General features: G+C 44.3%; 1 protein-coding gene across 2 annotated transcripts; it reads right to left on the bottom strand.

Moving 5' to 3' along the window:
• Positions 1–10,448: 10,448 nt before the first annotated feature.
• On the bottom strand, positions 10,449–19,193 carry LRRC30 (leucine rich repeat containing 30). Of its 2 annotated transcripts, none has more exons than XM_061399902.1 (2): positions 16,844–19,193; positions 10,449–16,484 (listed from the first exon to the last, which is right to left on the bottom strand). In XM_061399902.1, the coding sequence occupies exon 1, from the start codon at positions 19,191–19,193 to the stop codon at positions 18,288–18,290; it is 906 nt and encodes a 301-aa protein (XP_061255886.1). In that variant the 3' UTR covers positions 10,449–16,484; positions 16,844–18,287. The 2 variants fall into 2 exon arrangements, with proteins under 2 accessions (XP_061255886.1, XP_061255887.1); XM_061399903.1 differs by lacking the exon at positions 10,449–16,484 and having other exon boundaries at positions 16,505–16,905; positions 17,406–19,193.
• Positions 19,194–26,297: the final 7,104 nt, after the last annotated feature.

Here is a 26,297-nt window from a genome sequence, read left to right as displayed (position 1 = left end):
GTGGTCCCGGAGGATCCTGCAAGGATCCAGGGAGGGCCCGGCAGAGCTGCTGACTTCTTGGTTGGTTGTCTCTCCCATGAGAGGCTAAATGCAGCATAGCGTGCCTGAACTCCCATCTCTTATAAGGATATCCCGGGGCATGGAAGCTCCCATGGGATGAGGCTAAACTTTGCCTGACATTAATTTTTGTGTTTTTCCTTCTGACTCAGGATATACAGTGCAAAAAGCATCCTTTGTGTCAGCAGCCAAAGCCACTCACCTGGGACATGCAGCCTCATCCTTCACGTTTGGCATTTTGATCCCCTGTTCTATCTGAGGCTTAAAATGACACAGCTGCCATGGTATGTGAAAGCCGCCTTCGCTCTGTTTACTGTTTCATTTCATCCTTGATTTCCCATCACTTTTCGAGGTATTGAACGCATTATTGAAAGGCTGGGTTGACGTCTACAACCCTCCTTCAACTGTCTTCAATTTTCTCAGCCAGATATTTTAACAGTTACTGCAACTCTGTTGCAGGGTGTAAAAACATTTGTGTTCTCTTAATGGAAAAAAAAATAATCAGTAAAATCTGACTACAACATCTGTGGATCTTAATACAATGTTTGAGTCAGAAATGATAGACTTTCCATCCAGACACAGTGGCATTTGAAGTTCTGAATGATGAAGATGTTCTGGAGCCCAGGATGCAGGGGCTTAGTGCAGTTAACCACGCTGTCCAGCTGGACCATGGCCGGGAAGTGAGTCGCAGACAGAGTTCCACTGGGGGACCACTGCTGCCAGCCTGAGCCCAGAGTCCATCTAGGAGGAGGAGGCTCGTGGGGATGGGCCGCTTGGGGCATGGGCAGAGTCCTGTCTGCCAGCACTCAACACACAGGAGACTTTCTTTCCCAGTGAACACGCACTAGGGAAGTCTGGGAACAAGGTGCCCACAGAAGCCAAGCGTGTACTGGAACCTGGAGCGGAAAGCCTGCGTTGGAGGCACCCTGACTCCCCAGGGCTACAAGTTTGGGCATCAACCACTAGGGCCTCAAAAACTGTCTTTGGGAGAAATGTGACAGGGGTGAGGGTGGTGTCATGTGCTCCAGGGAGCTAAGGTGCAGAATCCGTCCTTGGAGGATGTGACCGAGGCCATCACGGCACAAAAACACCAGATTTCTTAGAGGAGCTGGTTGTGATCCCCGAGGGTCCACTCTAACTGTGACGGCGGGGACTCTGCTGGCCAGAAGGGAGGTGACATGGAGGGCGTCCCAGAAGCAGACAAGACTGCTCCCAAGACTCCTGGCCAGTGGCCAGAAACACGAGGACCAGCAGGGGTCTATGTGCCAGGCCAACTTCTTCAGACACATTTACACTCCCAGCATCTGTGTGGAAGCTTTGCCATCTAGCCCCCTCTGGTTTCGCCTGCACTGGCCACCCCGCCTTTCTCTTACTGGGTTCAGCTTGGACTCACACTGACTTTGGCCCTCCAGCGGTCCCAGTCCCTGCCTCAGTGACGCTCCCTCCCCACCGCCCCATTCACTTAGCTCATTATGTTTCCCTAAGGCAGGGAGATACACCCAGCATCCTGGGAGGTGGGGACGGGGAGGTGTCTGCTCCCTCCAGGCTGGCTCCTCCTGGCATATGACTTGGGCACAGTGTTGGTACCCCTTCCTTCATTTATGGAAAATCACCAGTTCACAGAGTAGTTATAGAGATTAATTAAGAGACATAAATATAAATTGGGCTTCCTAGGAGGCACTAGTGGTAAAGAATCCACCTGCCAGAGGAAGGTAAACTTCCAAACTCATTCTATGAGGCCACCATCACCCTAATACCAAAACCTGACAAAGATCCCACAAAAAAAGAAAACTACAGGCCAATATCACTGATGAACATAGATGCAAAAATCCTTAACAAAATTCTAGCAATCAGAATCCAACAACACATTAAAAAGATCATACACCATGATCAAGTGGGCTTTATCCCAGGGATGCAAGGATTCTTCAATATCCACAAATCAATCAATGTAATACACCACATTAACAAATTGAAAAATAAAAACCATATGATTATCTCAATAGATGCAGAGAAAGCCTTTGACAAAATTCAACATCCATTTATGATAAAAAACTCTCCAGAAAGCAGGAATAGAAGGAACATACCTCAACATAATAAAAGCTATATATGACAAACCCACAGCAAACATTATCCTCAATGGTGAAAAATTGAAAGCATTTCCTCTAAAGTCAGGAACAAGACAAGGGTGCCCACTTTCACCATTACTATTCAACATAGTTTTGGAAGTTTTGGCCACAGCAATCAGAGCAGAAAAAGAAATAAAAGGAATCCAAATTGGAAAAGAAGAAGTAAAACTCTCACTATTTGCAGATGACATGATCCTCTACATAGAAAACCCTAAAGATTCCACCAGAAAATTACTAGAAATAATCAATGACTATAGTAAAGTTGCAGGATATAAAATCAACACACAGAAATCCCTTGCATTCCTATACACTAATAATGAGAAAACAGAAAGAGAAATTAAGGAAACAATTCCATTCACCATTGCAACGGAAAGAATAAAATACTTAGGAATATATCTACCTAAAGAAACTAAAGACCTATATATAGAAAACTATAAAACGCTGGTGAAAGAAATCAAAGAGTACACTAATAGATGGAGAAATATACCATGTTCATGGATTGGAAGAATCAATATAGTGAAAATGAGTATACTACCCAAAGCAATTTATAGATTCAACGCAATCCCTATCAAGCTACCAACAGTATTCTTCACAGAGCTAGAACAAATAATTTCACAATTTGTATGGAAATACAAAAAACCTCGAATAGCCAAAGCTATCTTGAGAAAGAAGAATGGAACTGGAGGAATCAACCTATCTGACTTCAGGCTCTACTACAAAGCCACAGTTATCAAGACAGTATGGTCCTGGCACAAAGACAGAAATATAGATCAATGGAATAAAATAGAAAGCCCAGAGATAAATCCACGCACATATGGACACCTTATCTTTGACAAAGGAGGCAAGAATATACAATGGATTAAAGACAATCTCTTTAACAAGTGGTCCTGGGAAATCTGGTCAACCACTTGTAAAAGAATGAAACTAGACCACTTTCTAATACCATACACAAAAATAAACTCAAAATGGATTAAAGATCTAAACGTAAGACCAGAAACTATGAAACTCCTAGAGGAGAACATAGGCAAAACACTCTCTGACATACATCACAGCAGGATCCTCTATGACCCACCTCCCAGAATATTGGAAATAAAATAAAAAATAAACAAATGGGACCTAATTAACCTTAAAAGCTTCTGCACATCAAAGGAAACTATTAGCAAGGTGAAAAGACAGCCTTCAGAATGAGAGAAAATAATAGCAAATGAAGCAACTGACAAACAACTAATCTCAAAAATATACAAGCAACTCCTACAGCTCAACTCCAGAAAAATAAATGACCCAATCAAAAAATGGGCCAAAGAACTAAATAGACATTTCTCCAAAGAAGACATACAGATGGCTAACAAACACATGAAAAGATGCTCAACATCACTCATTATCAGAGAAATGCAAATCAAAACCACTATGAGGTACCATTTCACACCAGTCAGAATGGCTGCGATCCAAAAGTCTACAAATAATAAATGCTGGAGAGGGTGTGGAGAAAAGGGAACCCTCTTCCACTGTTGGTGGGAATGCAAACTAGTACAGCCACTATGGAGAACAGTGTGGAGATTCCTTAAAAAACTGGAAATAGAACTGCCTTATGATCCAGCAATCCCACTGCTGGGCATACACACTGAGGAAACCAGAAGGGAAAGAGACACGTGTACCCCAATGTTCATCGCAGCACTGTTTTTAATAGCCAGGACATGGAAGCAACCTAGATGTCCATCAGCAGATGAATGGATAAGAAAGCTGTGGTACATATACACAATGGAGTATTACTCAGCCATTAAAAAGAATACATTTGAATCAGTTCTAATGAGGTGGATGAAACTGGAGCCTATTATACAGAGTGAAGTAAGCCAGAAGGAAAAACATAAATACAGTATACTAACGCATATATATGGAATTTAGAAAGATGGTAACGATAACCCTGTATACGAGACAGCAAAAGAGACACTGATGTATAGAACAGTCTTATGGACTCTGTGGGAGAGGGAGAGGGTGGGAAGATTTGGGAGAATGACATTGAAACATGTAAAATATCATGTAAGAAACGAGTTGCCAGTCCAGGTTCGATACACGATACTGGATGCTTGGGGCTAGTGCACTGGGACAACCCAGAGGGATGGTATGGGGAGGGAGGAGGGAGGAGGGTTCAGGATGGGGAACACATGTATACCTGTGGCGGATTCATTTTTATTTGGCAAAACTAATACAATTATGTAAAGTTTAAAAATAAAATAAAATTTAAAAAAAATTACAAAAAAAAAAAAAGAATCCACCTGCCAATGCAGGAGACATAGGAGACTCAGGTTCAATCCCTGGGTTGGGAAGATCCCCTGGAGAAGAAATACTGGCAACCCACTCCAGTATTCTTGCCTGGAGAATCCCATGGACAGAGGAGCCTGGTGGGCTACAGTCCATGAGGTCACAAAGAGTTAGACATGACTGAGCAACTGAGCATGCATGCTCAGAGAATGAGGTGATATTGCCTGCAGTGGCCATTCTGTCCCCAAGCTCATCATTTATTCCTTCAACTCATGACTGCCCATTTAATTATATATGCACTGTTAATGTAAGTGTTAGCCTAAATAAGTGATGACCACTCTCCTCTGTTTATTCTTTGCTTCTCAATGACAATATTTTTAAACGAATGTTAACTTTGTTTTCTGCCGAAGAGCACTTCTTCATTAGGGATACATGCACGTCATTTACTTCATTTGGTTGATAAAACAAATTTCAATGAAGGCAGAATTTCCAAACTAATGATTTTGAATAATTAGATATGAATGCATTCTGTACAATGCATTCGGTACTTACTGTGGGCCAGAAAGAAAGTTACACGCCAGCGATGCAACCATGAAATAAAAAAGTATGCTGCTGCTGTCATACGGTGGGGGGGGTGAATCCTTACAAGTTACATGTCTGTATGTGTATCTGTGTGTTGACATGCATTTATTCATGTGTGCACATGATCATACTCTAATGCATGTAATTTCAGCTGTGGTAGGGGCAAGGAAGGAAAAGTGGAGGGTCAAGGAAAGCTTTTCTGAGAAAGCGTGTTTGATCTGAAACTTGGAGAGCGAGCAGGTGTTAGCCTTCAAGGTCATTTCAAGAAGAGGGAAGAGTGCACTTGAAAGTCCGAAGACAGGATAGAATCTTCAGGAACCAAAGAAGCGAGTATGGGCACACATTTGTAAGAGAATAAACAGTGGAGGGTCTCCCCTGATGGTCCAATCGTTAGGAATCTGCCTTGCAGTGCAGGGGATGCAGGTTCAATCCCTGGTCCAGGAGCTAAGATCCCAAGTGCCACAGGGCAACTAAGCCCTTGAGCCCCAACTAGAGTACCTGTGAGCTGCAAAGACCCAGAACAGCAAAAATAAAGTAAAATAAGTAAATGAATAACAAAATATTTCATCTGCAAAAAAAAAAAAAAATGACCAATGGAGCTGGAGTTTGTAAAACCTTATAAATCATGTGAACGATTTTGGATTCTATTGCAAATGTTGAGCAGGGGTCTGCCATGGTCCAATTTGCATATTTAAAAGGCCCCCTTGGTACTTATGCTGGTTGATGAAAAGGGGGCCAAAAGGATGAATGAAGAGGTCAGAATGAGGTGCAGTGTCAGCTTGAACAGGACAATAGAAGAATTTTGGAGGTGGAATCTCAGAACTGCGTGAGAGAGTAGATGAAGGATTAAGAGAGGAGAAGGCTAGAATGCATTTTAGGGTGGGTTGGGGTATCATGGGAAATAGATGGGGAAACAATGGAAACAGTGTCAGACTTTATTTTTCTGGGCTCCAAAATCACTGCAGATGGTGACTGCAGCCATGAAATTAAAAGACGCTTACTCCTTGGAAGGAAAGTTATGACTAACTTAGATAGCATATTCAAAAGCAGAGACATTACTTTGCCAACAAAGGTTCGTCTAGTCAAGGCTATGGTTTTTCCTGTGGTCATGTATGGATGTGAGAGTTGGACTGTGAAGAAGGCTGAGTGCCGAAGAATTGATGCTTTTAAACTGTGGTATTGGAGAAGATTCTTGAGAGTCCCTTGGACTGCAAGGAGATCCAAGCAGTCCATTCTGAAGGAGATCAGCCCTGGGATTTCTTTGGAAGGAATGATGCTAAAGCTGAAACTCCAGTACTTTGGCCACCTCATGTGAAGAGTTGATTCATTGGAAAAGACTCTGATGCTGGGAGGGATTGAGGGCAAGAGGAGAAGGGGAAGACAAAGGATGAGATGGCTGGATGGCATCACTGACTCGATGGACGTGAGTCTGAGTGAACTCCGGGAGTTGGTGATGGACAGGGAGGGCTGGCGTTCTGCGATTCATGGGGTCGCAAAGAGTCGGACAGGACTGAGCGACTGATCTGGGGTATCATTTTCTGAGATGGAAAATGAGGAGGAGACATATCAAGAAATCAATGGACTGAACCATTTGCACATGAGTGAGCCCTTTGTTACTGACAGTGTTTGAGCATAAATGTTTTTTAAAGACATGTATGGGGCAGAAATTTAGACGAGATAGATTTTAAGATTTGTTCGTTCTAATTCTAGAGTTTGCAAGTATTGGATGGATGTCAGCCTGGTAATATTAAGAGAAAAAGCATAAATACTTGGCCATTTCCTGACCTATGGAAATGGGTACAAGTAAAGTTCTCTATTACCTTCAATACGAAAAACTGACACTTCTCTGAATTATAGCTCATTTGGTAAAGAATCTGCCTGCAATGCAGGAGACCCCAGTTCAATTCCTGGGTCAGGAAGATCCCCTGGAGAAGGAAAGGCTACCCACTCCAGTATTCTGGCCTGGAGAATTCCATGGACTGTATAGTCCATGGGGTCACAAAGAGTCAGATATGACTGAGTGACTTTTCCTTTCTCTGAATTATACAATATTGTTACAGTATATGAAACATTGAGAGTTTTAAAGATTTGACATAGTACAGTGACATTATTAACAACACTTCAGTTTTGCAAAGAATTCTAAATAATGTCAATCTTCTAAGTTAAAAAAAATAAGAATTTTCCATCAACAGATCAATGGATTAAAAAGATGTCATAAGTACACACATACACACACAATAGAATATTAGCCATAAAAATGAATGAAATAATGCAATTTGCAGAACATGGATGGACCTAGAGATTACCATACTCAGTGATGTAAGCCAGACAAACACAGATATTACACGATATCACTTATATGTGGAAGCTAAAAAAGCAATACAAAGAAACTTACTTACGAAACAGAAACAAGCTCACAGACATAGAAAACAAGCATGGCAATCCAAGGGGAAAGGAGGGGAGGATAAATCAGGAGCTGGAGAATGACAGATACACACTATTGTGCATAAAATAAATGACAAGGATTTACTATACAGCACAGAGAACCATGTTCCATTTCCAGTAATAACCTATGATGGAAAAGAATCTAAAAAAGAATTCACTTTGCTTACTCCTGAAACTAACACAATATTGTAAATCAACTATGGTTTACTAAAAGAAAAATCAGAAATTGTCATTTCAAAGGTGATTAATCCTGTGAATGCTGAATTGTGTTTCTGTTCCTTTCCTAAGGCTGTGTCATTTTAGCTGGTAAACAGAAATACTGATCATTCTTTCCTCAAATGAATGGTGAACTATGTCAGTTTTGAATTAGGTAAGGAATAGAGGAAAATATCCTCATTTACACTGAGCCTTCCTAAGTAGCAGAATTATAGGAACTTAGCTTAGAAATGACAGAGAAGGCACTGGTACCCCACTCCAGTACTCTTGCCTGGAAAATCCATGGATGGAGGAGACTGGTAGGCTGTAGTCCATGGAGTTGCAAAGAGTCGAACATGACTGAGCAGCTTCACTTTCACTTTTCACTTCCATGCATTGGAGAAGGAAATGGCAACCCACTCCAGTGTTCTTGCCTGGAGAATCCCAGGGATGGAGGAACCTGATGGGCTGCCATCTATGGGGTCGCACAGAGTCAGACACAACTGAAGTGACTTAGCAGCAGCAGCGGCTTAGAAATGAACTTGTCCAACCCACATAGATGTAGCTTTATATAATGTGTTACAGCCAGTAGAATTAGGGAAACTTCTCTTCCAAATATTATACATATCTTCTCAAATGTATTATTTTAAGTTCTTTCTTCTCTTCCCCTTTGTCTCTCGTTTTCCCAAAGCATAGATTTAAAGTAAGTTGTTAGCAAGTGTGTAGACAATCTTTAAACTGCAGTGGTACGTGGGCTGAACGGCAAGTATTGAATCAGAAATTATTCCTTACATTTCTATTCTCCTGAGGAGGAGGAACAGCAAGATGGAAAAAGGCCTGTCATCATCAAAACATATATGGGGAAAATAATTTCCCAGTGAGAAGATAAAATTCTGGGGCTGTCTCTGCAGCTGGAGCTTGGAGTGTGCAATCTGTTCAAAACCCTTGTGTCTGCAAGATGCAGAGCATCATGGGGTTTCTGGACCAATATGTGGGAAAAATAAGTGCACGAGCAGGACTTTTTCTTGGTTTTTCAAAACTGTTCAGCATTTTGTTTTGTTTTCTTTCAAATAGCCTGTGCAGGAAAAAAAAAAAAAAAAAAACAGAAACAATAGATCATAGTCTGCATTGATCCCGGGAAGAGCATCCTTTTCTGTCTATGGCTTGTATAAAACCAGATCAGAATGTACGCGGCAGTTTCTCAGCTTCACGTGTAAGTGCACGAGTGCTTAGTCATGTCTGATTCTTTGCAGTCCCATGGACTGTAGCCCACCAAGCTCCTCCGTCCATGGGATTTCCTAGGAAATAACACTGGAGTGGGTTCCTGCTCCAGGAATCTTCCCAACCTGGAGATCAAACCTGCGTCTCCTGCTCTGCAGGTGGCTTCTTTATCACTGAGCCACCTGGGAAGCCCAGGCTTAAATAGGAGGGACACTAGTAATTCAGATCAAGAAAAGCAGCAGGATACACATTGCATCAGAGAGTAACAAAGAAGCCTTCTGGACTTCTTGCCTGTGGTCCCATTAGGTGAAGCAGGTGTATACAATGCTCAGGTGGGAAATTGCTTTTGTCACATCTTGCATTCTAAAATGTTTTCATTAGAATGATAGAATTGGCGGAAAAATTTTCCTTTCCAAAGTTTGGAGAGGAAATCTAGCGCGAGTACTAATTTTGGTCCTCCTCATCCTTGATTTAAACAAACTCAATCGTGTTCCTTAAGTTCTTTTTTTTTTTTTTCCTCTAATTTTATTTTATTTTTAAACTTTACATAATTGTATTAGTTTAAGTTCTGCTGCTAAGTCACTTCAGTCGTGTCTGACTCTTTGTGACCCCATGGACTGTTGCCCGTGAAGCTCCTCTATCCATTGGATTCTCCAGGCAAGAATACTGAAGTGGGTTGGCATGCCCTTCTCCATCCTTAAGTTCTAAACAAATTAAAACACGTGGAGAAGGAAAAAGGGAGAAGGCAGAGGAACTGAGACTTTTCCAACTCTATTTCGGTGAATCTTGAGCAAAACCAATGTATATCTTTTCTTGACAACTGACTAAAATCACCTGGCAGTTAGGGCAGGGGGAGGGGAGGCTGTAATTTAGCAGAAAGAAGGCAAACGGGCATCAGTGTCCACTCAGAACTGGCCCTGCTATGCTCTGATTTCTGTGTGACTAGAGGAAGCCTCTCTTATGTTAACCAACACTTTCAAGGGTTTTCTCCTCTTTAACTCATTCTTTTTGGGGTCCCTAAGAGCACACTTAGGCTCAGTGATTTGCTAGAAGGACTCGTAAATTCAGAAAATCTGTCATACTCACTGTTATGACTTAACACAGGGAAAGGACACAAGTTAAAATCATCAAAGATAAAAGGAGCATATTCAGGCGTGGTTTCCCATTGTCATCTCCTGGTGGAGTAATCTGTTGATTACTTAATTCTCCCAGCAATGATTTGTGACATGTACGCACTATTGCCAACCAGGGCGGCTCAGGTGAGCCTTGGTGTCCAGGGTTTGTTTTGGTTGGGAGTTTGTCTTGGAGGCATGGAGCTCCTCTGTGGCTGACCTTAGCACCTGGGTTCCCAGCCTCTCCAGAGGTTACACAGATATTGTGTTGCCCAAGACCCTACCATCAATCACAGTGTGAGTGCAGACTGTCTGGTATGACCCACGGCCCCAGGTAAACAAAGATGTCTTTATGAGGCAGGGTATTCCAAAGGCTTAGAGATTATTTCCCAGGAGTTTGTCAAAGGCCAGACCTTTCTTTGAAATGTACAGAGTTTCAACACCGCAGACCTGCTGAGTCAACTTTTTATTGCACGCGTCATGTGATTTTGTCAAATTCATCCTTGGCCTTTGCACAATAGATGATGACCATGAAGGACTCGACCTTGGTGGTAAAAAAAAAAAAAAGGGGGAACCTGCTCATCCTGATCAAAAAGGATTACATTGCCTCTTCAGCCACAGAAGTAAGTCAGCTAAAATGATGGTAGAGGATGAATCCCTGAGCCCTTGGCAAGTTCATTTACAAACTAAGGAGGTCAACTCAGTTTTCTATAACCAACATATTACATGGTCAGATGAACAGTTGAAGTTTTCTACAACAAGCATATTAGATTCATTTCTGGGAGAGTAAACAGATTTCTTGATTACCAACAACAGAAAAGTAATCATGATAACGAGAGGGTAACAGGTAGGAAGGCCAGAGGTCCCCAGGCGGAAGGAGGAAATAAACTGCAGTTGCAGACGTTTCTTCCTTCTCTGCACGAAATTAAAAGAGGCTTCTTTTAATTCTGTGTTGATGACACCTGGTTCTGCCTTGAGCTAACCGATGTGTTTTTCTTATGGAAATGTTTTTCTTCAGCGATGTTAATTAAACTATGTATTTGCTTTGGAAACTGCCTTTCTTCAAATTGGTTCTGCCTAAGACGAACTTTTTTTCTTTTCTCAAACCTTGGGCTGATAATGGCTCAACAAACCAGTACATCGTTTTATGGCTGAGGGATGATACATCCTATCTCAAAAATGCATATTGTGGGTGAGGGGCCTGGTGAAACTCCCTCAGCCTTGAGGTGTTTCTTTTATCTGATTAGAAGCTTGCTAACGGACATAAAATGCCTTGCAAAAAGCCAGCTGGCGGGCACTCTTTCTGTCCCCTTCTGATGTCTATGTCAGAAGCTTTCCCTATCTCTATTATACTTTAATAAAACTTTGCTACACAAAAGCTCCAAGTGGTCAAGCCTTGTCTCTGGCTCTGGATCAAATTCTTCTCCTCCTGAGGCCACGAATCCCGGCGTAGCCCACGGCTCACAGCAGCAACCTTTCAATAATAAGAAAGCATGAAAGAGTAAAACATAAAGAAGATGTTCATTCTTCTTGCTAGATTGTTTGCACTACTCCTATGATTTCCTGGATGAAAATATTCCTGAACTTGTACTCACACACCTTGGTGGAGAAGGATCATACCAGAACTGTATTTTCAATTTTCAAAGTACTTATGTATTTCAAGATTACTCAGAAATTCTTATCCAACACAACTGTAATTTGCCCTCCTAGAATGAAGGGAAATAAAAAACCAAATTACAGTCATTAATTTCTAATTTCCACACTGCAGATATCATCCATTTGTGGTTTTGATTAAAACAGTGGAGGCAGAGACGTAATGTTATTAAGAATCAAAGAAACCAAAGGAAGAGCTGTTTTGCAGGTTTCTGTGTGTCTACTTTCAGGAGTTGCTTTGGAAAATTTATAGCCTAATTCAAGTTTGACTCACATGTGTATTTGGACAGGGATGCAAAGAAAGCATGACTCATTACAAATGTTCAGGTCAAGCTCTGAAACAGATTATGCTTTCTCTTCTATAAGACATTTCAGCTCTGTGTACCCAAATGATAATATTTCATCAAATCCAATTCTTTCTTCAAAAAATGGGAAACAGATAATTAAAAATTCCTTCTCTTCCAGAAACATGAGAAGCTTTAAATCTTTCATTCTCTCTGGACCTCCAAGCCAATAAAAAGAGATGGAACCCATACAATCTAGATATCTGCAGACTCCTGGATTCACGCTTCACAAAGCCTTAGCTCTTTTCATACTTTTGAAAGTCAACCAAAAGTAAATTATATTTTTTATGGTACTACAAGGAGATACTGATTTTGATCCATTGAGTCAATGTTTTTGGCTTTTATTGAGTAATTGCAATGACTAAGCTCAGGTAGCTATGCACTGGGACAGGAGACAAGGAGAAGATAAAGCAAAAAAAAAAAAAAAATATATATATATGTATATATATATATAGTCTGAATTTCAAAGCTAAGAAAAGCTTAAAGTGAGTTGACTTTAAAGTGAATTCAATCAAGGAAACTGGAACCTCAGTCTTACAACCCTATAGAAATGATTTTTGCTACCAGAATGAGAATGGAAATGAATTCTACCCTAGAGCTGACAGATAGAAATGCAGACCAGCTAAACCTTGATTTTAGAGACATCTGTGTTGACCTTCTAACCTACAGAATTAAAAGATAATAAATAATAAAATAAGTGAATTCAGTTGCCTCACTTTGTAGAAAACTGAAGCCTGGACCGGAGACGTCACCTGTACAGACTTGTTCACTTTTTCATTACTCGTTGGATACGTTATGATTGAATCTCTTCCCTATGCTGGATGAGAAATCCAAGACAGCCAAGAGGACAAAGTCCAGTGGCTTTGCATTCCGGGGACCAGCAACATCCAGGAGCCTTGCCGCTGAGGCTGGAATACAGATTTGCCCCAGTGGCATGTCCTGGCTCCTCTGGGGAGCTCAAGTTACTCAAGGCTGAAGAATATGGGGGACTCTGATGCTCCAAGGGTGACTCTAGCTCATCCTGTGGAAGCCAGGCATCCTGTAAATTTCATAATGTATATTTCCCTCAAGAGCATCCAGAATTAGTTTGACGCTTTCCGGAAAGACTCAAGTTCATGTTCATTTTCTGTCCTGTGCTGAAATAAGAAGAAAGTTTAAGCAGTGGGAAGCAAGATCTCTCCTTGCAAATAGATTCCTATGACACTACTAAAAAAAAAAATCTGCATAGCAAGCTTGATGCTAATAGCTTCCAGTTATGCTCGCCTAACGATGCCCAAGCTCTTACAAATTCATTATGAGCCCTCTCTGCTTCCCTTTTATTACTATGCTGTCCTTTTTTAACATTAGTAATGCTTTGGATTCAACGTATAACTTAATGTGTACCTTCAAAGAACACTCATAAAAAGTTCTTTTCTCAACAAGGTCAAGATTGTTCCTATTACTATTTATAATAGCTTTAATTTTCCTCTGAATTTTATTTCATTTTCTTACAATCTATGAAAAATTGTATTTTGGTGTGCTTGGATTAATTATAATTACCTGATGGTATCAATACTTAGTTGCACATTTAATCTAGGCTGGGAATTTTGTGTTTCTCTGTTTCTCACATGGTGATGAAAATAAAATTCTTCAATGGGATAAGAAGATAGAGAACCCACGGATACCTAAGGAGGTATTGTTTAGGATGGAGTTGTTTAGTCACTAAGTTGTGTCTGACTCTTTGCGACCCCATGGACTGCAGCCTACCAGGCTCCTCCATCCCCCACTACCTCCTGGAGTTTGCTTAAATTCGTGTCCATTGAGTTGATGATGCTACCTAACCATCTCATCCTCTAGCATCTTCCTATTAGCTAAATCTAACAGCTTGAATGTTTGCTTTTTTGAAAAAGACCATTATTGAACTCGTCTTCTGTTTCTCTCATTTGTAACAGAATCTTAGAGACTGTCCAGACTCACCGTGGCTGATGTACATTACTGATGAGAAGCACCCCAGCGCAGCTTTGAGCCTCACCCCCATCATCTCAGGATGTTGACACCTGTATCGTCTTCCAGGGACCAAGCCCACAGGGCTTTCATCTTTCACTGTGTGTAACGCTTAGCCACCCACATGCATATTCAGTCTGTGCTTGGAGGCATAGGAAATGGCATTTTAAAATGCAGTAACCATTCCCACAAGAAAAGGGTTTAAAGTATCTGTACAGATAATGACAGCTTTCCCTCTCGATCTCTTTGCAGGAGTGCCTTGTTGTGAAGGACAGGTGCATCCCGTCTGTCTCTGGTTACTACAGAGAGGCAGTACATTGACTCAAGTCTGAGAACAGAGTACATTACTTCTATTAACCATTTACTAAGTCAACAGGTAACTAATGACGACACGCTTCTTTCTAATGTGCGGCAGTTTTATGCATTTAGTGGTATTATTTCTCGAACAGATGTGTCTTTTCAAAGCCATCTTCCTTTCTTAGGAACAGAGGATTTCTTCTTAATTATGGGTTTGTAAGCTGCTTCAAAAGGTGTCTCTGAACACACTACTGAGATCACTTCTTACTGAGAGCTTGGTGACATGCAACCACCCCACTATCAGGATGTGAACAGTCAGCTCCCTACATCAAGCCCCCAATTAGCTTGCATTCTTTGGCTAAATGTACTCCACAGCCCTTGCCGTCAGCCTCAGGGCTTTGATTTCAGAAGTCTTAGAAATACCTGGGATTGATTCGAACGTGGCAGCATCAAAACTACAAAAGATAAGCAAGATGCATTTCACCGCCCGTCAGCAAACTGTAGGGTTTGACGGCAGACACCAAGCGCTGTATCAAATTCCCTCCACGTGGGTGTTTTGAATAACCAAGCACATTAACCAGGTTTGTGCTCAGCACTTCCCTTTATCAATAAAAGAGGAGCATTCACAAAGAATCAATATCTAAAGCCCATCGGGCAACTGCTATTACTTTCATGCAGTCCTCAATGCTGACTGTTCACAAAGAAAACCTTGCTTCTACACCTCTGAAAGGCACCGATGGAAGCTGCCAACCACACTGATACCACCCTTTCCTTAAGAAGTATAATAAGCTCTCGGGTCACCTTCAAAATATGGTTATGTTCTTTCCCTGGAGTAGAGTTACTGTGAAGTATCAAGTGACTGAAAAAGTGAGGAGAGGAAATAAAATGATTGCTCAGCAGGAAAAGGGTGAAGGTGGTGCCCCAGCCTGACTCTCGGCCCAGAGCAAGGTCATGGAAATTCAGCATGAGCCCAAGTGGGTCTTCGGCAGCAGACACCAGGGGACACGAGCGGGTGAGATCCTGGCACACACGGTGTTTGTGTGACAGCTGCCTGTATGGTCTCCAGCTCCAGCCACTGCCCTGCTCTGCAAAGAAAGCCTCACACTGCCATTTCCCTCTGAGTCATGAGGTCGAGTAAGAATTCCACTGATGTCTTTAAATAGTCTTGGCTCCAGCAAGTGAACTTGGGTGAGGTTACTGAGTGTGCCTTGTGTGTGCCCGGCAGGGATAAGCAGATCTCCGGTTGCTGCTGGGGGGCGGTGGAGGGGGGAATGTGGAGGGGACTTCAGCTGCCTCCCGTAACACTGCTGAGATCTGTTTGCAGTGGTTCAGCACAAGAACTCATGTACCCAGGGTGTTCACGGAACAACAGCATCTGATGATAATGGCAGGAATGGGCCTCTTTGACGGATGGGATATTGACTTTGGGGTCTGGTGAGGAATCCATTTGTCCTGTGAATAAGTTACATGGACACACCCCTCCTTGATCAGCGCTTAGAAGAAAATGGCAGCCCAGCACCCCCGCCACTAAAGCTGCCTAAGTCAGCACCTGAGAATGAGTCCCACAGCCCCCTGGGCTGTGCTCCCCTCCCCGATGCGGGGCGAAGAGGGTGGGGGAATTAGGGTGAGACGGCTGCCAAGAACCGGGGTTTGACTGATTCATCCCAGTTGTGTCCTTTGGTTCTGAAACTTGGGGCTCACCTGTGCCACACACCATCCAGCGTGCTCCCTTTGCTTTAATCTCTCCTTAGCCGGGATCACAACTTGGCGCACTGTGGAAACCCACGTAGGTCTGCCTCTCTCAGCACACTTTGAGCTCCTTGGTAGAAGAAGCTGAGCCTTATTCCTTTCGAGGTGCCTGCCCAGGAAAGGTGCTAACAAATATGAATTTAACTGAATTAAACTAAGGGTAGTAAGAAATTCGATGATCCTGGCCACATCCCCCATTCCTGTCTTGCTATTGTCTGCTGTGTGCTATAGACAAATGTGCCAAGAAACCTGAGCGCTTGTGGGTCCACAGATGCACATCTGTGGATTTGAAGGCATTGTACGTTCACTGCCACGTTCATTCTAATTCTTGATCTCTGAACACACAGCGACATCTCAGGGGCTCTCGGCTGGGACGGTGACAGTGAGGCCCAGTGATTCTCGTGGCAGGAACTCTGCAATGGCTCTTCCTGATTCTGCGTTGAACTAGCAGACGTGTAACTCTTGTAATTGAAAACAAAGCAAATAATATTCTTACAGAGCCTTTTCTCCAAACAGCTTTGCATCACTCAACTCATTTGTAATTTGTAAAATTTTGAAATAAGTGAGATCTCCAAAGTGTTTTATTTCATTGATTTGTTTATTTTTGGCCACGCCCCTTGGCATGTGGGACCCTTGTCCCCCGTCAGGGATTGACCCTACACTGCCTGCATGGGAAGAGTGGAATCTTAATCACTGTACCACCAGGGAAGTGCCTCAGCTAATTTTTAAAGGACCACAGGTGAAAGCCAAGTAGCAAACATCATCCTCCTCTGAATATGAACGGGTAATGACTTTTGCGGGTGGGCTATTTATGCCTTACCTCCTCTTTCCTGTATTTTGAGCTTTTCCCCTGGTTGTTAGCTCACCTCCGAGAACGTAAATCTAGGAAGAGAGGAGGAGTGAAATTACAACAGGGGAATGTAACCATCGGCCAGTGTCTCTAGAAAAGCTTGAGGATGTGACTGGGCGCAAGAGAAGGACTGGAAAGAAGATGGACACTGAGTGTTGGCTCTGTTTGTGTTTAGTCTCTGAAAGCCAGCACGCTGCACCCCGTCACCCACCCCCAGACGTCAGCATGAGCGGCTGGACTGCTGCCCTACAGTCATTCTGGAGGCAAAGTTCCTGTGGCTTGTCTCCCCCGGGACTCAAGGGGAAGCTCTGCTGGATTTGGTCATTGCTGGAAGGGCTGGGCGCCAGCTTCTCTTTGGTCCCAAGGGATGCTGGATGGAGACAGAGGTATGGGCATGTCTTGCTGGGGCTATGTGGCTGCAGGGTGCCAGCTCAGGGACTGAAACCAGATGGTCTCAGCCCCTCCTATATTATACCTGGCCCACAGTATGTACTTAGTAAACATTTCACTTTTGGTGAACATTGAATCATACCTGCTATCCTCTCTTCCAAAGGCTGAATCCCACAGCTCCCCAGAAGACTCAGAATTATTTTTCTTTGGGGAAAGAACACCTAAGTCCTCTGAAGTGAAGTGAAGTTGCTCAGTCGTGTCCGACTCTTTGCAACCCCATGGAGTGTAGCCTACCAGGCTTCTCTGTCCATGGGATTTTCCAGGCAAGAGTACTGGAGTGGGTTGCCATTTCCTTCTCCAGGGGATCTTCCCGCCCCAGGGATCGAACCCAGGTCTCCCGCGTTGCAGGCAGACGCTTTACCCTCTGAGCCACCAGGGAAGCCTCTATCCACTGATATTCAGAAGGAGATGATATTATGCGGGTTTTTGGGAGAGGCCAGCAGGCTAAGACTCTTTGTGACCCCAAGGACTGTAGCCCATCAGGCTTCTCTGTCCATGGGATTCTTTAGGCAAGAATACTGGAGTGGGTTACCATGCCCTCCTCCATGGGATCTTCCCATTACCCAGGGATCGAATCCGCATCTCCTGCATTGCAGGTGGATTCTTTACTGGTGAGCCACCTAAGATGCCCACTTATAGGAGTATACTGCTGCTAAGTCACTTTAGTTGTGTCCGACTCTGTGCGACCCCATAGACGGCAGCCCACCAGGCTCCCCCTGTCCCTGGGATTCTCCAGGCAAGAACACTGGAGTGGGTTGCCATTTCCTTCTCCAATGCGTGAAAGTGAAGTCACTCAGTCATTATAGGAGTATACAGAGCTAAAAAGCAAACACCTGCTTAGAAGGGACGTTCAGTACAACTTAGCACATAATAACACAAGCCTTGACCCACAGCAACAGGAAGAGGAAAGGGTTTAGACTAGGGAAGTTCCTGCAGGAGTCTGTCAATGCCTCCAACGCCCACATCAGGTGTGTTTTCTGTCTTTCAGGTAACTGACGAGCATCTCCAGACCCCCCTCCAGCAGCTCGGGCAGAGGCTTGGATAAAGGGTTGCGGGAAATGTGCAGCCCTTTGTCCATGGGGTTCCAGGCGATCCTGGTCAGCCTGCAGAGCATGTAGAGCTCCGCAGGGAGCATCTGGATGTCATTGTTGTTCAGGTTGAGCAGCTCCAGGCTTGTGAGCAAGCAGAGCGAGCGTGGGAAGGTGTGGATGTGGTTGCCCTCAGCGATGAAGATCTGCAGGCCGGCCAGGCACTGGATGCTCTCCGCAATGTTCTCCAGGCGGTTGGAGCCCACGTGCAGGAAGTCCAGCTCCTTGAGCGAGAACACGCAGACGGGGATGTGGGCGAAGCGGTTGTGGCTGAGGTTCAGCTTGCGCAGCCGGGACAGGTCGGCGAGGCTGGTGGGCAGCTGGGACAGGCAGTTGTGCGACGCGCTCAGGACCTCCAAGCTTCGGCAGGCACCCAGCTCCGCTGGCAGCTCCGTCAGGCCGTTCATGTGCACGAACAGGACTTTGAGGCTCTGCAGGAGGCTGACCTCCCCGGGTAGCGTCTTCAGGCGGTTCCCGCACAAGTTCAGGACCACCAGCCGCGTCAGCTTCCCCAGCTCGGGCGGGACCGCCCGGAGCTGGTTGTGGGACAGGTTGAGCTTCTGCATCTCTGACAGGCCCCACAGGAAGTCGGGCGCGTCCGTCATGCCCTTGGTGACCAGGCTGAAACTGACATGGCGCAGCCCCCGCTTCAGCAGGCAGCGCGGGTCCCTCCCAGGAAGCAGAGCATCGTCCCAGGAGGAGAACTTCTGCCTCCCCCGCAGGAGCCCCCGCCCCAGGGGCCCCTTGTCCTTGCGGCGGGCCCCAGACTGCCTGGCCCCCATGTACCTCCTTCCTCCAGCGTCTCTGTCGCCACAGATGGGGATGGAGTCCAGACCCCGCTGCTAAAGTCCAGCAGGGAGCCGATCTGGTGATGGGAGCCGTGGCCCGTGGTGCCGCAGGTGGAGTAGGACTGGGGGGGATGAGGGGGATGGGAATCCCAAATGCCCGGCTCTCGGGGTCCCTGGTGCTTGGTCCTTGGGGTCCCAGATGCCTGACTGTGGCTCCAAGAGCTGCGAGCACCCCCGACTGCTTTGAGGTGGCCTCTCTCAGAGAAGCAGGGCTGTAGTGACACACTTGTCCCCCAGGCTGCGGAACTGAACTGCTTGGTTCCCTCTGAACGCCACGGGGCAGCTGTCCCTGTCACTCTGCCTGCACTTTATTGGTCTGGTGTGAGCAAACAGGTCACGGCGAGGCCGCCTCTGACTGTCCCCTCTCGGCTTCTCGGGGGTGTCACAGCTGAGCAGGGCGATTAACCAGCCCATCTCCAGAGAGAAACCAAGGGGGAATATTGAAGCCAGGGTGTCGGCAGGTCTCAGGCTCATCCCAACCCCAGAGCAGAGCTGGGCTGAATGCTGGTCGCAAAGCTATTATTATATGTTCTCACAGCCAGGAATTGGTAGAAGTGATACACACACACACACACCCCGATTCAAATTGCTGTGAATCACGGATTGTGAAAACAAGTAGCAGAAGGAGTCTTGATGCCTGGAATCCTCCAGGCCAGGGTTTTACACGGTGCTGGACAGAGGTGATTTCTTGAGGAGAGGGTGAAGAAGGGTGCAGACTCCACTCCCAAATTCTCCCAGAGGAGCTCTGGGGTCACCTGTTTCACAAAGAACTCCTGGATCTGTTCAGGTGACTCCAAATGTCAGGACAGCACTTGAGTGATGGCTTAGTAAGGAAAACACGGTGCCCATTGTCCTGGAAAGTGGTCTGAAGAGGCTCCCTGGTACACACCTCCTACTCTCTCCATCCCTCTCTCTCTCTCTCTCTCTCTCTCTCTCTCATTGAACAAGTTACCTTATTCCCCAAGCCACTAGAGTCAGCAGTTGGTGTCATAGACTGAACTGTGCCTGCCCTCCCACCAAGATTTCCAATGTTGGAGTCCTTCCAGTAACTCAGAATGTGACCGTGTTTGGAGATGGGGCCACGTTGAGGACACGGGGAGCAGATGGCCATCTGCAGGTCAAGGAGCGAGGCCTCAGGAGCAATCTACCTGTTCTCACCTTCTCTTAGATTTGCAGCCTCCGAAACTGTCAGAAAATACATTTCCCTGTTTAAGCCCCTCCATCTATGGGGAATTTTATAGCTGTACCGGCAAGCCCATCCAACTGGGGCACTGGCAGACACTGCATAGGTGAAAAATCCTAAAACTAAGTCGTGGTTCAGGGAAGACGAGATATTGAGGTTGATGACCCAGGTTCTGAGAAAGGGCTAACGGGCTGTGGGAGGCTGGCTTGGCCCGGAGGCCTGTGGCTTTCGCTGGCAGCAGTCCTGGTCGGGCAGTTCTCCTGGACAGTGATACTGGTCCTGTGATCGAGGTCTCAGAGCTGTCACCACCAAGCCTGGAGCTCGAGCTGGGCTCTGGCTGGGTGCCACCCCTGGGGAAGCTCAGATCCCTCCACGGAGGAGGAACAGCTGGACATGGAAGACAATGCCAGGCCATTCCTGCCCCACTTGGCCTCTGAGAGACATCTGGCCCCTTTTGCCTGACGAAGCCCCTGGCACTCCTGGACAAAGGTGGAAATCTTGAATGTTTTTTATAATGGGATTCTTGACTGTTGTAGCTGTTAATTGGAGAGAAAAAAGCACCATGGCTAAATCTGTACCCCAGGATTTAAAGCAGATCACACCTTATATACATACATTCTATGTGACGATAGAATTCTGCTGCTTCCATGAGTCTGAGAAATTATGCTAGGATATCTGAACTGTTGGGACCAGTAGAAGCTGGGATGGTTTGAGAAAGAGTCATGGCTTTCTTTGTGACAATTATCTCTCTATCTCTAATACATTCTTACCAATAAATATTTTTTGAGTACTTATCAATAGCAAATATTTATCAAACATCTATTTCTGCTTTATTGACTATGCCAAAACCTTTGACTGTGTGGATCACAATAAACTGTGGAAAATTCTGAAAGAGATAGGAATACCAGACCACCTGACCTGCCTCTTGAGAAATTTGTATGCAGGTCAGGAAGCAACAGTTAGAACTGGACATGGAACAACAGACTGGTTCCAAATAGGAAAAGGAGTTCGTCAAGGCTGTATATTGTCACCCTGCTTATTTAACTTATATGCAGAGTACATCATGAGAAACGCTGGACTGGAAGAAACACAAGCTGGAATCAAGATTGCCAGGAGAAATATCAATAACCTCATATATGCAGATGACACCACCCTTATGGCAGAAAGTGAAGAGGAACTCAAAAGCCTCTTGATGAAAGTGAAAGTGGAGAGTGAAAAAGTTGGCTTAAAGCTCAACATTCAGAAAACAAAGATCATGGCATCCGGTTCCACCGCTTCATGGGAAATAGATGGGGAAACAGTGGAAACAGTGTCAGACTTTATTTTTCTGGGCTCCAAAATTACTGCAGATGGTGACTGCAGCCATGAAATTAAAAGACGCTTACTCCTTGGAAGGAAAGTTATGACCAACCTAGATAGCATATTCAAAAGCAGAGACATTACTTTGCCAACAAAGGTTTGTCTAGTCAAGGCTATGGTTTTTCCTGTGGTCATGTACGGATGTGAGAGTTGGACTGTGAAGAAGGCTGAGCGCTGAAGAATTGATGCTTTTGAACTGTGGTGTTGGAGAAGACTCTTGAGAGTCCCTTGGACTGCGAGGAGATCCAACCAGTCCATTGTGAAGGAGATCAGCCCTGGGATTTCTTTGGAAGGAATGATGCTAAAGATGAAACTCCAGTACTTTGGCCACCTCATGTGAAGAGTTGATTCATTGGAAAAGACCCTGATGCTGGGAGGGATTGGGGGCAGGAGGAGAAGGGGACGACAGAGGATGAGATGGCTGGATGGCATCACTGACTCGATGGACGTGCGTCTCAGTGAACTCCGGGAGTTGGTGATGGACAGGGAGGCCTGGCGTGCTGCGATTCATGGGGTCGTAAAGAGTCAGACATGACTGAGCGACTGATCTGATCTGATCAAATATTTACTATATGAACCCTAGACACTTTACGGAGAAGATGAATGTTAAAATTACCTCCATTTCACAGATGAGGAAATGAAGACAAGAGAGAGGTTAAGTTACTAATGCAAAATCAAGTCACTCTCCCAAGTTCAGTGTCTACTCAGTGGCAAAATCAGAATTCAAACCCAGGGAGTCCAACTCAACAGCCCTGATTGGAACCATAAGAAAGTGCTAGACTTAACCCTGTAGAGAGCTCGAATAACTACAGCTAGGATATGGCTTTCTGTTTTCAAGTTTCTATGGAGTGTGGCTAGAGGGACAATCGGTAAAGAAATGACTATGAAACGACAAAATAGAAATAACTACACAATTAGGCATTAACCCTGCTTTCTCTGCCAATACAACCAGGAGAAGCCAGAGTTAAAATATTCCTGAAGGCTTTGGCATAACAAATTCAATCCCCCTCCCCAAATAGTTCAGTTCTTTACCACGGTTCTCATCTATCAAGTAGACGAGCTGTGTGAATTGCTGACTGCTTCTTCTGAGTTCTTGAAATGTGGGTGCTGCCTCTTGTTAACCACAGTGGTCCAGTCAGAGCAGGTTCACGGAGGGGATGCTCACTGTCTCTGGGCTGTCCCCGTCTATGCCATGGAGACCCCCTTTCTACCCTACGAGTCAGATTCTTACTGTAAGTGAAACCATTGCAAGGAAGTGCAAGTGAGACTTAACCTCTTTCTGGTGAAAACAGGCAAAATCCAAGCAAGCTTTTATCTTGCTCGCATTGAGACTGGTCCCTGAGGAATAAACAGTAACTGCTGTGGGCTTTAGAGTTCACTGTGAAGCCCACACATCTGACTTTTGCTGAAAGAGACCTTTTGAAGCTGAGTGGATTTCAGTTTGGCATTAAGTCTCAGAGCACAGCCTTGTTGACAAGTTCTCAAAATTCCAGGGCATGGTAAGTAATGGGACTGTCTTTAAAACCTAAAAAAGGTATGTAATTATCAAAGTATAATTTATCATGCCCATCATGGTAACTACAGTTTTATAATACTCCAAGTGATTCTTGTTCAACATACATAAATCAACATTTCTTACTTTTTAAATTCCCAATAAAATAAAACTTAAATGAGCAGAGTATAAAATACTGGGTTATGAAAACATCCAGAACTACTCCTGAATTTACACTAATGGAGCATCTATTGAAAATAATTCGCTTTACACATCATGTCTGTTAATTTTTGATGGAAGAAAATTTTCCTATTTCAACGGGTTATTAAAATAACCATTTTACTGATTTTAAGTTTGAAAGTAGAAAATATAGAAAAATATGGACACAATCTAGTTAATGTTTTGCATATGTAAATTTTGATATTTTTCCTATACATATCTACTTCAATGTATTTTCTTGTAACAAAAAAGTTTTTTTTTTCATCTCCTTTAGCCCATATTTCCTCAATAGCAGAGCTGGAGGTAGGAGCTCCAGGGCTAAGCTGGCCACATCTTTGCCCAAGCTCTGCTTGCTGCTAGATTTCACAAAGCTGGACCACTGTGTCTCAGAACAGTCCCTGGCTAAGCATCTGTAAAATATAATGTGTAGACATGATCTAAAAAGCCATAATGAGAATAAAGAGAATTATTTTCAATAGATGTTCTATTAGTGTAAATTTAAGATCTGTAAAATGTAATGGTGAAAGCCAGAGTACATAGCAAAATGCCCTAAATTTATGGTTATTAATGGTACAGTGGTGGTTCATGGGGACCTCAGTAAATGACAGTTGCTCTATGAATGGCAGCTATTCCACACACAGACTCCACACCACACCCCTAGATTCATTTACTGAACACCCCTGCCCCTTTGATGCTGAGTTTGTCCTTGTTTGTGAACTTCACACTCTTGTCAAAGGCAACCAGACATGTGTCTCTGAAGAGTTTCTAGATCTTTAACTCACCATCTGTTTACAGAGTGTTTATTTAGTGCCAGGAGTTGTTTCAGACACTGTTATACAGTTTGATATTCAGAAGGCTTATAAGATCAATACTGTGAGAGTGAAGAAGCCCACCAGGCTCCTCTGTCTATGGGATTTTCCAGGCAAGAATACTGGAGTGAGCTGCCATTCCCTTTTCCAGGGAATCTTCCCGACCCAGGGATCGAACCTAGATCTCCTGCATTGCAGGCAGGTTCTTTACCATCTGAGCCATCAGAGAAGTCCAATATTGTTAACCTTATGTTAAATATAAGGAAACTGAGAGTCAGTGGGGTTAACTGATGCAGAACTAGTTAGTATTAGAATTCTAATCCACATCCAGTCTTCTGATATAAATCCTGTTCTCATATTTGTTTGGTCGCCCAGTCATGTCTGACTCTTTGAGATCCCATGGACTATAGCACACCGGCCTCCCATCGGTCACCATCTCCCAGAGTTTGCCCAAGTTCATGTCCATTGCATTGGTGATGCCATCCAGCCATCTCATCCTCTGTCGCTCCCTTTTCTTCCTGCCCTTAATCTTTCTTAGGATCAGGGTCTTTTCCCATAATTCAGCTCTTCACATCAGGTGACCAAAATTTCAGAGCTTCAGCTTCGGCATGAGTCCTTCCAATGAATATTCGGGGTTGATTTCCTTTGAGATTGACTAGTTTGGTCTTGCTGTCGAAGGGACTCTCAAGAGTCTTTTCTAGCACCACAGTTCGAAGGCATCAATTCTTTGGCCCTCTGAATAACCTGCCTCTGTCTGCACAACTTCTCTTCTTAGTAAAGAGGCTTATTACTATTCTGATTAGGACATGCCCTCAACTGCTACCTCAGAGGCACTGCATTGACAGACAGCTAGCCTGGTGGTCAGTGTTATGAGCCTTGCTTGCCAGGCCAGGGACTCTTGGGTTGTCATCCTGAGTTTATTACTCAAAGGCCATGTGGCCCAAGGCAAGCTACTTAGCTTGTCTGTGTTTCCATGTTTTCATATGTAAAATGGAGATAATCATAGAATTCCATAAGGGTACTGTGGGAATTAAATGGCTTAATACACCTAAGACCCATAGAACCCATCTCCACGAGAAACCTGTGAGTGGATACAGGACAGAGCGCATGAAGGACGGCCAATTGCACGGCTGCCTCAGGGCTCCGTAACCCATGCAGAGTGAGCCTGGTCTCTTTCTTCTCCTGGACCTTCCTCTTAGCCAAGCTGTGCCGACCATCAGCTCCCCGCGGGGCAAAGCACACTTTCTCCAGAGAGCAGGAAGCCCTCAGGCAGGTCCAAACGCAGCTGTTTCTCTAAGTCAAGCTTCTCTCCCAAACTCGCTTGTCCACAAAGCTCCTTATTACCCCATGTCCCTGAAACAATTCTGAGGACACAGTAGGTGCTCAATAAATGGTCACTGAAACAAACAAACGTCTAATTCCTGTTGGAAGTCTGATGTGAGGAAAAAAACAACACAGAGGCCTTTTGGCTTTCATGTTTATCTGTGTGTTGTTTTTATCGATTGATTCACTGATATACGGTTGATATACAATACTGTGTAATATGCAGGTATGCAATATAATGATTCATATTTTTTAAAGGTTATATTCCATTTACAATTAATATAAAATATTGGCTATATTCCCCATGTTGTACAATGCATACTGTGGCATGCATGCTCAGTCATCCAACTCTTTGCACCCCTGTAAGAGCCCACCAGGCTCCTCTGTCCACAGAATTTCCCGGGCAAGAATACTGGAGTAGGGTGCCATTTCCTACTGCAGAGGATCTTCCTGACCCAGGGATAGAAAGTGCATCTCCTCTGCCTCCTGCATTCACAGGAAGATTCTTTACCCCTGGTGCCACCTGGGAAACCCTGTACAGTGTATCCTTATAGCTTATTTTATGCATAATAGTTTATACTTCTTAATCCTCTACCCCTATATTGTCCCTCCTCCTTCTCTCTCCCCACTAGTAATCTCTCTAGTTTGTTCTC

The sequence above is a fragment of the Bos javanicus genome, chromosome 24 (genome assembly GCF_032452875.1).
Source record: "Bos javanicus breed banteng chromosome 24, ARS-OSU_banteng_1.0, whole genome shotgun sequence".
NCBI classification, from domain to species: Eukaryota; Metazoa; Chordata; class Mammalia; order Artiodactyla; family Bovidae; genus Bos; species Bos javanicus.
Note: the sequence above shows the minus strand (reverse complement) of the source record. Positions and strands in the feature narration are given on the sequence as shown.